This window comes from Ciconia boyciana, chromosome 1 (genome assembly GCF_034638445.1).
Source record: "Ciconia boyciana chromosome 1, ASM3463844v1, whole genome shotgun sequence".
NCBI lineage: Eukaryota > Metazoa > Chordata > Aves > Ciconiiformes > Ciconiidae > Ciconia > Ciconia boyciana.
Window position 1 is genome coordinate 202,838,174 of NC_132934.1, and position 14,613 is coordinate 202,852,786.

General features: G+C 36.5%; 1 protein-coding gene across 1 annotated transcript in view; it reads left to right on the top strand.

The window, feature by feature from the left end:
* Nucleotides 1-14,613, top strand: part of GUCY1A2 (guanylate cyclase 1 soluble subunit alpha 2) — a 169,010-nt gene that overhangs the window by 135,576 nt on the left and 18,821 nt on the right. Inside the window, exon 7 of the mRNA XM_072850613.1 lies at nt 14,303-14,457. Within this exon, the coding sequence (XP_072706714.1) occupies nt 14,303-14,457 (155 nt within the window). The remainder of the gene's footprint in view (nt 1-14,302; nt 14,458-14,613) is intronic.

The following is a 14,613-nucleotide window of genomic DNA, read 5'->3' on the forward strand; positions in this document are numbered from 1 at the left end:
AATGGAACTGACAGTCACATTCCTGAAGGATGACTGTCTAAAAAAGTCATATTACTTTTTCTACCTGTCAAGATTGCACTGATTTGCTATGCATGGTGTACTCAATACTGCAAAGTATGTTGTTAGGCATAGATCATTATGTTATTATTTAAAAAAAAAAGTTAAAAATTCAAGTTTATATTGTAAGTAAAATTGGTTCAACATAGTTACTGTACTGTCCATTTTCACCTCTAGTAACTAGATTAATCTTATACCCTGATCTGATCAGAAGTTTTCTGCCAAAACAGGTTTTTGATACTATGACACCAAAGGTGTTGTCCAGAAATGTGGGTTTCAAGAACTATGATGACAGCTTGCTTGATGACCAGTGGAGACCACATGGTTTCTAGGATTTCACACCCTTTGATCATCCCCAGTTCACCTATCGGATCTGGAGTCTACAAATCCCCTGTTCATATGAGGAAGTTTTAGGCCTCAAGTCTCCCTGCTGTGCTCCCAGGTTCTTAGCTCAGATGCTCCATCGTGTCTCTGGATCACCCCTTTTGCTCAGTGAGGATCTGAGAAGGTACAAATCTTGTGAGGCCTGGTTCTGCTGAAGCTTCTGAGTTTGGGATCCTGGTCTCATCCACTTTCCAAAATACTTAAATCATTATTTCTTAATTAGTATGTTCCAACCTGGATTCTGCTAAAAATGATACATTTCTTTCCTCAGAAGGAATGTGTTCCTCTTCTTCTCACACCTGCTATTACCATAGAAATAGATGTTCCAATATTGGACACAACTCTGTATCTCAGTGGCTGTTTTCAACTACTTTTGAGTGTTGCTTGTACTAGGTGTGGAGTACTAACTTCATTTTACATAGATTTGTTCAAGGAGATAAAGCAGATTCTCAAAGTTCTTTTAGATGTCTTTTCAAAATGCTAAACCCTAGTTCAGCCCAAGTTTTTGGATGAAGTTTAAGTGAAATTCTAAAGAGAATGTGAACTGAGTTACACTTAATTTAAAACTGAAGTTCAAAATTCTGTTTCTTTAAGTGGTTTCAGGATTTTAAAAAATATTTCTCTTACTCCATCTATTATTAAGAATGACAGCAAGACAGACTTTTCGGCAGTCATTTGAAACCCTCAAATGTATCACCACTTTCTAATTAGTTGTCTTTAAATGCAGTATGATGTTAGAGTTAAAAAAGGCATACATGTATTAACACATCCTGTCCGTCTTCCTGTCAACATCCTTACAATGTATTTTCAAGTGTTTACTAGTGCCTTAAAGAAAAGACCTGTATGATGTAGCTTAGCACACTTGCCTCTGGAGTCTGTCACTGCCATTAATATAGTCTGTTTAGGCCTAGGGAAGCTGGATATTCTTCATTTCCATTTTATTATTTCTAGTTGTGTCCCCATCTGCCATATCTCCCTCTTTGACATTAACACCTTGTAGATATTTGTAGATGATTATCATGTTCTCCCTATTGGGTAATACTTAGCCAAGCTGTGAATATTTATGAGTTTTGTAGTTTTCCCCCTTAAACAAATCCTTTCAAGGATCTGAACAGATTGTTGATCTTTTCAGAAATCACTCCTGTTGACAGTACCTAGGTTTTAACTTAATATTCTTGGTGCGGTTGAACGAGAATTCTGTAGGAAGGAACTATTTAGAGTGTCATATGATGTTCATGGCCCCAAATCACTTTTTTTATGTGACCAGATTGCATGTTAACTCAAGTTCATTTTGGTCTTCACTCAGGAGACCTTACACAGAATTTTCCAGTTTTCTTTCTTGAATTGTGTATTTTTACTTTGCAGTATATTTCTAGATGCATTCAGTTCGTGTGATCGGTTAACTTCAAATGTGTGTTGTTTATTGCAGATCATTAACGAACACAGTAAATAAAATTCAGCATAATTTATTTTTATTTACTAAGCGCAAGTACAAGCGAGATAAAGTTCAGGCGTATTTCATGCACTTTATTTCATTTATCCACTTAATTTCAACTCAAGTTAAATACAAATAAAAATGATTAAATTGACATGATTTAATCTTCAGAAAACCACAGGCAGAGTCTCTGAAATGTCTAATGATTTCTTTCTCTCCGACTGTTTTCCCTTAAGTTATTAAGGCTAAAAGATAGACTTTGAAGCAATAATATCAAGAAAAAATTTTTTTTCTCCTGTAGATAATCATAGCTATATTTAGCTTTCCAGTGTCATTTCTATTGTTTATTGATTTTAAAAAATCTATTATTTTATTAGTAAAGGTTGGTAGCTAATTTGTTTTTTTGTCTTGGCTGCATGCTCTCCACAGATGACCTACTAAATAAATACTATCTTACAAAAAAGTCCATATTAATGTCAGAAATTTTAATGTTCATTTTAACAAACCCATTAATGTAAAGATCACTTTCCACTCATCCTTTTTTCCTCTGTTTTCCTACTGTGGGGATGACACTTTATTTCAGGTGATTCAAAGTGTTGCTGCTTCTTTCTGCTTTTCTCACATTGACTTGATTATATATAATCTGATAAAAGTTGAATTAATTTTTGAAGATAAATATGGGGGTTTTTTTTGTTAGCAATTTAAGGGAGAAAGATTGTTGAGTTGGTTGGTCTTTTTCTTTGTGGGAGAAGAATTTGTATATTTTAGTCCTGTTTTTCAATTACCCCAGTGACATATACGACAGGTATGTAGAGTATGAAAAATATAGTGCACCAGAGAATAAAGGGACTCTTTCCAAGAAAACACATCTTGCATGCATTTGGGAGGAAAGGAGTAAAGAATGAGACTAAAAGGTAAAGGAGTTGTCAGCTACAAAAGTTGAACCAAGAGAGATGGCTTTGGGTGAAGAAGTTGACTGGAAAAGTTCCAAATAAAGCACAATCAGATGAGCAACAGCAGGAGAGAAGCAAGTAATGATAATGCTGGATAAGCAAAATCCAGGGCTAGGCATCTGTGTCCTTCAGCTGCCAATTCACCCAATTAGTGGCATTAAAGGTTGGCTCGGCAGCAATGACAAACAATGAAGTTACAGATATGCCATGCTATCATCTGCTACTGCATCCAAAACTAAATTAGTGTTTAATTTGTCTAGTGGTTTTCAAAAGAACATGCAAGGATAATTGAGGCTTAAAGTCTCTTTGACTTTATTTTTTGGTCTCACTCACACAAATAAAAGCACAAATATGCTTTTATTAGTGTGTGTATATGTTTGTGGATTATAGAAAAATAAATTGATAAAAGCTTGTGAAGATGGGCAGAGGTCATTTTGACTAAGCATATTAACATGTTTGAATTTTTGTATTTGCAGAATGCATAATACATATATAAGAGAATTATTATAATGCATGTATTGTGATTGCAATTTTTACAGAATACACAAGCTAAAACTAGATGCGTGTGTTCCCATGCTTTGTTCTTTATCAGTGTGTCTCTGAGTGGGGGATGAGTGTGAGACACAGAGGGAGAGATCACTGAATGAAGTGAAGGAAAATCGTTAGACTGAACATTGAAGTCTTTCCTTCCCATAAGTGATTCACCTTCATCTGAGAGCAATTTGTCTCCATCTGTTTGGATTTTGTCATATTCTTGACATCATCAGGTCGTCATTTGCTAATTGCTTTGAAAATAAGGTTGAAATCTTTCTAGTCATGAAAACACTGGAACATTCAAATTTATCCTAAATATTCTTCTTAAAATTTCAGTGCAGTTAATTTTATCTGAAGCAGTTGAAACAAACAGTAAAATAGTATCTCATTTCCATTCATGGCACATCTGACATGCAATAATCATCAGACGTTGCTTGTAGATTTGCAGCTTAAATCTAGGAATAGAAAATGTTACATTTTACATGAGTTACAGAGTGATTTTTCATTGATTTCATTAACCGTTTTATTTACAAATTTGTTTTTTAACCTAGATTTTCAGTGAAGGTAACAGAGCTGTACCTCTGAGTTATGACGCTAGCTTTTGTTATACTTGTTTTGTGGTGTCAAGAAAGTTTGATTGACTTGCTGAAGTGCTGGCTATACATGAATCATGAGTCTGTTAATGCTTTTCTAAAATCTTCTGTTCAGTGCAAAACAGCACCCTTTCTCTTCATGCTCATTCCCTTTGTTGTATGAAGTAGTTTTTCTCAACTCAGTGGATTTGCCTGTCTGAAAGACTTCAAAAAAATCTTTATATACGAATGTGTGTTTTGGTTTCACTGAGGAGGAAATTCACTTTCCCTGCATAAATCTGAAGCTCTGTGAAGGTGAAGTACAAAGGCCAATAAGGAGTGTTAATAAATTCCTTCCCAGTTATAGCCAAGGTGAAGTCTTAGACTCTTGTTTGTAGGATCCATACAATCACTGAACCTCTTCTCTCTTTGTATGCAATTGCCGTTGCCTGTTAGGCTAATCATTACCTGCCAGCTGTGACGACTTGCTCTAGGCTTAAGAGGAGGGTCAATTCTACAAAAATCATTGTTGTCATCTATCTCTTATATTGTCTTGAGTTAAGTCTATGGAATTGAAGTTCTTAAAAACAAACTGATGAACAAGCAAAGGAACACAGCATCATTATCGTTTTAGCAATGAGTGAGGTGTGTAAGGACGGTCTAATACTGTGAGCTGTTCTAACATTGGAATGTATATGGTATAAAGTATCTGTACACCCCAGCTGTCATATGGAAACTTTCTGTGCTTTACAAGCTAATTTATCCTTTAGCTAAACATGAGAAGGAGTGGTCCTGTTGGACATTTAGTATTCAAATCTCTATGATGATGTCAGTGCCCTAAGTTTCTTCACAAGGACGCAAACTATTTTGTAGCTATTATAACTTGCAACATTAAGCATTCCTTATGCACAGCTTGGGATGTTCTTAGCCTTTTATCTTTCCATGTGGTCATTCCTTGGTTTACTGTATTTCAAAAGAGAGCACATGTTGACTTGTTTCCGGTATTTGTCTATATTTAATTGGATATATTGTTTGTTAGATTGAGAGGTGCTAAAGGAACTAGGCTGTCCACTTTTCCCAACTTATGAACAGGCATATTTGCAAAACCTGGCCCATTGATTATTTGTCGCATCTACTGTGTCCATATGGAGGAGGGAGATTAATCAATTTTTTATCTTGATTATGTTTGCTGTGGTGCTGAATGCAAGAAGCTAGGGGATCCAGTAGAAACTACCCACTTGAAATGTATCTCCTCTTTGTGCAAAAAGCATTAAAACACCTTAAAGTGGTAAAGGTTTAAATGACATAGGCAACAATTCAGGTCTCTTTAACAGTGTAGAAGCCTTTGGGAAGAATCTTGATACAGATACATCATTATTGTGCATAGGCTAGATAAGGTCGCTTCTAATAGTAAAACTATAAGATTCTTATACCTCAATGGTTTCTGTAGATTTTAAAGCTGTTATGCAGCAGATCCCTGTTGATTAGTTCCAAGCTTTTCCCAAAGCAGATCAACATGAATTCCATCTATGCATAAAAGCACATACTATGATCAAAAGACAAAGCATGACTTTTCCATTGAAAGATCATTTCATTTTACAGTTTCAAAGATTGCAGGCTAGATTCAAAACCATTATGTTAAAATATCTGAAGAAATTTCTGCTGTTCTACAAATAGAACGATCTTCTGATGGGGTCCTATCCATCAACACCTGTTCCTTTGATCATTTATGCACAGGAGTGTAGCTCATTTTAAGCAAAGAAGATGAAAATTTGTCAACTTTGCCGGTCTCAGGGTTGGATTCATCTCACCTATCTTTAGCTGTCTGTGCATGAGGTGTCCCGGCTAAACTTAGCATTAAATGTCCCTCTCTGTTCCACCAAGAGAGTCAGACACCTTCAGGAGTGATTGATCCAACCCTTCCTAGGTGCCAGTTTTGGAATGTGAAGAATCACAGCCTAGAAGTTATTTACCTCCTTGGATTAGGAGTCTAGAAATCTAACTTAAATGAGCTGCCTAACTTCTAGGTGGCTGAAATTAGGTGAAATCTACCTTAAATGACTAAATTAGCAAAAGTATTGAAGACTGTTTCTTAAGGTTAAAACCCTTATGCCCAACTTTTTTTTTTAGCATACAGGTTTTTTGTTCCCTTAAATATTTTGAGCATGTGTCATTTATCCTTGTTAAAATATCACCCAATCCATTCAGTATATGTCATATGATGGCACTGTGAGACAAAGATGTCCTCCTACACTAAGGATCAAACAGAACTTTCTGATGAATTTTTTTCTTTTTTGGGTGTCAGTGGAGAGGAGGCTGAGAATCCTCCACTGCTATGTGGGCTTGCTTGAATGATTAGCTCTTTTTTCAGTGCCTGAACACACAGATTCACATAGTAATTAAATTCCTGCTGTGGAAATTAGTATTCAAAGAAAACAATTTAAAAAATGTTTTTTATTACGTTCTATATCAGCAATGAAATGCAACATTTTATTGGTGGGGGAGAAGCAGCTTATGAAGAAGCACATCAACATTAATGTCTCTTCTTTGGAATCTTAGGGGAAGGATATAGGACTTATTCTTCTGTTCAGCAACTCGAGAAATTCTCATTTACATGGTTTATACCCTCCCCCACCCCCATAAATCATTTCAGGTCAGATGTTTTCTTACAGACGACCCACATCCTCTTCTAACCTAGACCCTGAGCAATGCCATAGTGAATTCATGTGATGCCTCAGGACAGAATTTGCCCCAAAAAACCTTGCCCCAGTATAAACTTTCCTTTGGTGCTAGAACTAATGAGCCCCCAAAACTAGTCTGAGTCTTTGGCTTTGATTTTTACTTCATCTAATTCTACTTCATACTGCCGATGAAGATTCATAGGGGTATAATTTTTTATCATAGGTCATGAAATGTAGAATGATGGAATAAAGGAAGTTGCAAGGAACCTCTGGAGGTTATCTAATCTAACCACTATTCAAAGCAGGCTAACTTAGATCATAGTGGAAGAAATTAAGGGGAAAGAGAAAAGGAATGTCATCCTTCAAGTCTGGGGCTTCTTTATGTAGAAATGCTTCATAGCTCCTTGTTCCACATTCCGTAGAGATGACTGTGTGCCAAGACCATAGTCCAAGGATGTACATATGTAATGTGCATCACATTAGTTATAATTTAATTGTATGTCTTTTACACAAACCACATGATTGCTTTTCCCAATAACTATTTGAAATAGATTTATTGATCCCAAGGAATTAGTTCTTTGTTAGTATATTATTGTATTTTTCATTGTCAGTGTATAATTTTCTGTGTCTTTTGCTTCAGATGGGTTGAGTAATACTAAGTCTATGAGTAAGAAATCTAGGAAATTCTCATTAGAACAAAGCTAAGTGTTCATTTTTCCAAATGTTCAAATATGGGGGAAATATATCCTATAGTTTAGTTCTATAGAACACCTTGTGAAATTCAAAGTAATCTAAATTTTCCTCTGAGCAGGTCTGTTCCTTGGCAACAATTCTGTGGTGAGCTGTACTGTCATATGTCCTTTTCCAGAAAGACACGGTGATATTTAAAAATCTATCTAAGAATACAGATAACCCACACACTAAAGCATATGTCAGGACACAGCTGTCAGTCCTGTCAACTTGCACTTCTTTGAAGAAGCAGAAAGACACATTGACTCACCAGTGTGTGGCCCTGATTTTTGAGCTCTGAGCTCTGTGGAGTCTATTTTGCGTTAATACATTTTACAAATAAATGTCTCTGTGTAAGGCATATGTTGAGATTCAGAGATAACACTGTTGTAGAAGCTTCTACAAAATATTAGAGCAGATAACATCTTACAGAATTTGGCACATTCTGTTTGAAAGGATCTGGCAGTGTGTCACGGACTAATAGCTAAGATGCTCTGCGAGAGGTGACTTTCTCTTTTCTGAAAGGGGCTACAAGGACAGAAGAGAGAAGGTCCTTACTGAAACACAGTGTAACATTCAGTATGTTAGGGCAGAAAGTGAGGAATGCTTTATTTGTCTGAGAAATGGTAGTGTACAGATATCCATGTACATTATAGAAACTGATGTCAAAAGTCCTGATCCATCAGAACACTTCCTACTGTATTTAAATACTTCGCTGTCTTGGGACATCCATGTGCCTGGAAGTATTTCCGTACAGCTACTGCCTTGTATCAGCCCTGATCTCTGCTACCAGCTCAACACAAAGTCTTGAGCAGCTGCCAGTTAGTCACATTATTAAGGCTTGAAATGCTCCAGGCCGTCTGAGTGAGGGATTACTTCTGCCCATGGTTGCTTTCCAAACTGTGCCACCTACTTCCCAGCCTGCCCTCACTTCTTCAGCTCAGGGTCTGTGTAAGGCAGGCAGTTCTGTGAAAATGAATATTGAGTCCTTCTGGATGCAGTTAACCTCTGAGGCAATCTAAGACTTCTCTTTCTAGCATGGGAGTATGTTTTTCAGAGTGTGAGAACTGTTTATTAAGGTCCTTCTCTCTGTGTGCGGTGGAAAGAATATGTACAGCTACCACTCCCATGAAATATTATCATAGTTCATATTTGAGGAGGAGCTGTGAACAACAAACAAACACCGTCCTTTACAAAAAGGATTTCTTTTGGCTCAGGAAATGCCTGAACTAAAAATTACTGGTTGCAGAGAGAGAATTTTGGAAATGAACATGTATTTTTGCCCTGTGCTTATCCGAAGACGGGTTACATGTACCTTTGGTTTGAATTGGAAAGTCTGCTTGCATGTTATAACATCAACTATTCATTACTGGCAAACAAAAAGGTACCCACAGACACTTCTTTTTCCTATTCTGCCTTTCAATACTGTCCACAAAGTCTTTTCTTTTCAACTCAGAAATCATTCTTCATTGTCATGTCCTTATGCAATTCTTCATGGTGTTGCCTATGAGGAAAGATGCCTCTGATGTCTTCTTTCTCTTCTTCTGAATTAAGCATGGGTTATGCTTTTTAAAATAGATTTGTAAACCCTTAACCAAGATTGCAGATACTTTTGCACAGCACCCTGTACATAAGAAGCTTGAAGAATAATTAAAGAACCAGTTAATTTTCCTTTCAGGAATCATTACAGTTGGAACCATTGTTTTGTGGTCTAATTAAGAAAGGAAATATTTTTAGGTCTTGTAATGCAATGTCTCAGTTTTGATTGAAGGGAAATATGGGTTTTAATGTGTTCTCTTGGTTATCAACATGCAGACATACATTGGTCAAAATCTTAGATTTGAGGAGCTTTTATAAAATGTTCTTGAGGAGACAAGTACTACTTCTCAGACTGTAAAATGGTGTCTTTCCCCTTGTATTTTAATGTCAGAGGTTTTTTTCCTTGAAAATTATGTGGGGAAATGAGGAGAAGGAGAGGAAAATGCATTTTTCAACAGGGTTTCAAAAGAGAAAAAGCTCAAGAGCTTTGAACATAAAGCAAATTACTGGATTTGCTTATTGTGAACGTACTGATTAACAGAAAAAGCTATTAAGGAATAAATTAGCAATGATGAAATTTACTTCAGGCATGCTGCTGCATTCCTTTACTTTTTGTAAAATATTTGTGCCTCTTCACCATAAATTGAGTGTAGATGGGTTGTGAGTTTTCAATGTTGCATTTACTTTCATCTCACTTGAAATAGGCTTTATTTTGATGGAAGAGTACAGTTTTCAGTGTGGTGCCTAAGAAGGCATTGAGGCTATTGGAAGTGATGGAGACTGCAGAGCAGGTAAAAACCAAACCAAACCAAATCAAACCAAACCAAACCAAACCCCAGCACTTTTACCTATAAAAAAAAAAAACCCGTGCTTTGTCAATGAGGAGGTATGAATGGGTTACACACAACTCTTCTAAGATGCAGTACATCAGAAAGACACTTTAACAGAATGTTCAGTTCAGAAAACCAAAATATTTTTATGTTGATCATCCCTGTTCCTGTTTCTTCTTGACTTTTCTCTCTCAGTCCAGTCTGGACTATCAGTTCTCATTGATAACTACTTCTGGCACGTTTCCCCATCAGACGATGACCATAGCTCCAGTGCTCCTTATCTTTCCTTGTGAACCTTCTTTATCTATCACTATTATACAAAACCACTATCCTTCCTGTCACTCAGGTATGAGCCTTTTCTGCTCCCTGTGTCTTATCCTGTAGGCAATATCCAAATACTGCTACATTTTCTTTAAAATTTTTGGAAGCTTCTTTTCCTTTCCACATATCTATGTCTTTCCTCTTGTCCTCCATCGATCAATGCAGGCTGCTTTTCTTTTATGCCTCTGACGCTCACATCAGCTTTTTACTCACATCCACCTCACTATTACCACAGCTGCTGCAAAGATCAAATTAATTAATCTTTCTTCTCCCTGTCATTTTTCACTGTAAATCTTTCCCTTGCAGCCAGTTCAAGTTGTTCCTCTTTATCTAAAAGGCCTCTTACAGGTCTCTTGCTCTTTTTCACACCTGTTCATGTTTCATTCCCCATTGTACCTTCCAATATTCTGCTCTAGAAATGCCTTTTGCCTTTGTCCATCTCTTCAGTGTTCCTTAATTATGGGGGTCTGGTATTTTTGGTTGTTTTTTTCTCACGGCTGTCTTCTCTTTCTGATAGTTTCCAAAGAGCTGTCTTTCCATTTGTATGCATAATGCCTCTGCATTTCTGGTCTCAGTTATATGCTGCCCTTTTATCATTAGCCAAATAATTAAGGACAGATAAAGGTGCTGTCAGCACAGATAAAGAACATGCATTTTATTAAAAAGCTCAATTTAAGTGTAAGATAGTTAATATACATATATATTACACATATATTTAAAGGACAAGAATAAATATAGTTATGATAGACAAATAATACATCCTAGTGTTGCCACCTAATTTGCATTGCATATGTTATTAATAATCTTTAATAGTAACTGTTCTGGGAAAGCCCTGGTAAGGGCTGCATATACAATATAGCTTGGGAACTATAACTATACATGTATAACTGTTAGTATTATTCTAAGTCAAGTTCTCTAGGCAGATTTTCTTTTGCTGCAAATTTAATGTGAGACGTTGATGTGCCCTAATAAGTGTCTTGTTGCTAATAATTTGATCACACATTTTCTTCCTTTGTAAAAAAAAAAGCCTTAAACTGTTGACACAACACTTTTCAACTCAGTGAGGGAAAAGCCAGAATAACTTATCTCCAGATGAAATAAAATCTTCAAAAGACATTTTTATGAAAAGCGTTTTTCACTAAGAAGTAATATATGACCACTATAATGGTTATTCTTGATAGAAGAAGCCGCATTAAAGAATACTTCATGGCAATAGCAGCAGTGTTGCAGGCTTTTTCTTGTAGAGGACCATATGATGAAGCATAAGTGGAGCTTTATTGCAAGCCATTCTTGGTATAATTTTGTCTTGTATCAGGCATTTCTCTGTATGGTTTAATAAGAAAACCTACATTAACTTTCTTGCACCCAATGAAAGCTTCAGTTTTTTGACACTCTTATCAGTAGATTTATGTAGTCTAACCTGTTTGTGAGAACATCTGCCTTTTTTATTGTAGGAGCATGATTTTTAAAAAAATCAAAGATACTACAGAACACAAAATGCTATATACTCAGCCAAACCAAGGGTTTTAAAAATCTCTTTAGATACACACTATATTGAATAGAAAAGCTGTTTCCTTTCTTCTTCTGTCTCATCCCTTCCGAAAGTCAAGCAGTTCACAGAAGATCTAACCTATGTGCTCTTGAGTTAAATTTTAAATATCCTTTTATTTTTGCTCCCAGCCTCAGTTTTTCCATAGAAGTTGGCATGGCTTTAGCTTCCTTTACCTAACCTTGCAAAGGAAAATATTTTATATTAGGGGTGGTATATCAGCTTGTATTTTTTTCAGCAAGTCTGACAGTGTAACGTCTGCAACTGATTTCCTTGGCACATGCAGAAAAGTCATAACCACAAAGGCCATTTCCCCAGTGTCTTTTTGAGACAATCATGAGAAAAGATCTTGAAAACACTTACTGTGTGATTGAGTTTGGGTTCTTCAAGAGAGCCTAAACTTTTGCTACTGAGAATTTGGAAATCCTGATGGATCTGGAAATCCTTTGGAAGTCCTCTGTCACTGAAGCACTAAATGATAAAATCTATGTGGACACGTAAAAGGAAGCACTTCAAGATTGAAAGCATAAAAACAACCAACAACAACTTTAGCTTTCACTGCATATATTGCAAAAGTAAATTTTATTTTCTTAGTACATTTTTTGCTACTGGATTTTCCTTCCACTCTAATGCGTACTCTCACCTCCACTTTCCAACAGCAAAACCAAGCTAGTGCTTTTTATTATAGTTTCAATCTGGCCTTCACATGTGATTGAATGTACCCTAGAAGAGGTCACAGCAAGTGGTTTATTTGTGATTCTTAAATAAATGTGCAGAGTAGTAGTAGGACACATAGGTAGCATTAGCTCTGTTCTTAAAATTGTGTACAAAATAACTAATCCTTCTCCCATCTCACAAAAACAAGACATTGTAAATAAGTTCTTTATTATTTATTGAAAGCTGACAGCATACTTGCTGTTGTGTGAACAAGACTCTGCTCATAATTTTTTGCTGAGGGCAGGTATTGACCTCACTAATATGCAGAAGGGCTGTTTGCTCACTTCTTGAGTGCAGGAGCACTTTTTTTCACTGGAAATGAACAATGGAGTTTAAATGTATGTTGTGGCAAAAGCAGGGAATCTTCATGCCCCAAAATACAACCAGAATAATGTGGGTGTGATGGGTTTGCACAGATGTTCACAGCCAAAGCAAGTTTGTGGGTGTTTCCCAGCCCAATAGGATAGAGTATTTGAAGGATTTCAGTAGCTGCCTTCCAAACTGTAGTAAAGGTTTGAAAGCTCAATTAAATTCGAGTGCTATTTATTCACAGATTTTTTTAAAATCCTAGTCTGGATTGAAGGTTTTATGTTGCCTGTGGGAATGTTGTAAGTAGTATCACACTGAACGCAGAACTACATGTTCTTAGGTTACCCATGGGCTTAGTGTATAGCAGATAAAATGCTATACCCATTGTCTGTGACATATAAGAGAGGAGCAAAATGAAAAGGGTGCTTAGCTGCATGGTAAAAGTCTTGGACACATGGGAAGAACTATAGTCAGTGAAATAACATGGGGTCCCACATGTTTGTAGAACTTCATGGACACCAAGGTTATAAAATGCTGGCATTTGTCTTAACATGCTCAGAATGATTTTTCATTTGTATTTGATTGAGTAAATATGTATTGTGTTATTAAAAAAGTAGGGATTGACAGATAAAAGCACAGTGCGATGACTGTTGAATTGAGTAAGTCAAAGGACCATATGGAGTATAGTATTAGTTAAGTCACTAGTTCAGACCCCATCAGACTGTCTGTTTTAGTAGCTGCTATTTATTTTCTTCACGTTATCTCATGTTTTGCAGCAGTCCAGTTGCTATGAATAAGAGCATACTCACAAGATATAAATATCTTCCTTTCATTTTTTTAATGTTATAAAGTTAACAAGAGAAAAAGACCTTCCTATTTGTAAAAATTATTTTCTTGGCAAACACAATTGGTTGCTAAAAGTTATGCAGAATAAATCTTCTCTGTTTGATTATTCACTCAGAAAGAAACTTGGACGGTGACTCCAAGCTTTACAGATCAATGTAATCGCCACATCTGAGGCAGTTACAGGGGATGATTGCTAGAATAGTCACATGGGTTTTTTTAATTTGCTGGGGATTTATTCCTCCTTATTTTGGGGGGAGATACAATTATGTTTAAAATCATTGGTGCCTTAATCTTCAGCATCTTCACTGTTGCAATATCTCTCAGTCTGACAAAGTGAGAAAGACCTTAGACCTTGAGGAGTTTGGAAGAAAAAAATATGAAGAAGATAAAAGTACCATATTCATTCACTCCACTTTACTACTCTTTCTGCCAGTTTGAGAAAGACTGAGTCTTACTTTAAAGCTTGTGTTAGAAGTGGTGGCAAAAATAACCCTCTGTAATGTATCTATTTGTGTAATTAGATGGCTGATATTGCAGTAACTCTTGGTCATCCCATCCTATTCTGTTCGTGATTCCCGTTTTGAGTGTCGTAGTCTCCAGCAAATGTGCACAGAAGAAGAAAATAGTTTTCGTAACACGATAACCATGTTTTTGTTCTTCTTTTTTTAACTGCATCTGATTTAAGCTAGAGGACTGGGAGAGCCTGTTTTCGTCCAGTTCACTCTTTCTTCTTCGGTTTTTATTTCTTTGAAAGGGTTGCTGTGACTGGCTTGTAAATAAGTGCTGATGACATTACTGTGGGCAGCACAAGAGAGACAGACTGACATGGATCTCATGTTTTTCCAGATGAGGATAGGCATTCACTCAGGATCAGTGCTGGCCGGCGTCGTTGGTGTAAGAATGCCACGTTATTGTCTCTTTGGGAACAATGTCACCCTTGCAAGCAAGTTTGAGTCAGGAAGTCACCCACGCCGCATCAATGTCAGTCCAACCACATACCAGTAAGTCCTCTTAGCCTTTTCATACTGATTTTATTTCAGCCTGTTTTGAATTTGATCTTGTAACATGCTCTGTCCTCAACACATGAACTTCAGCAGAAAGTCAGCAGGGCACCAGGACAACTGGAAAGAGGTGTTGCACGGGGCTGTCAGTCTTTC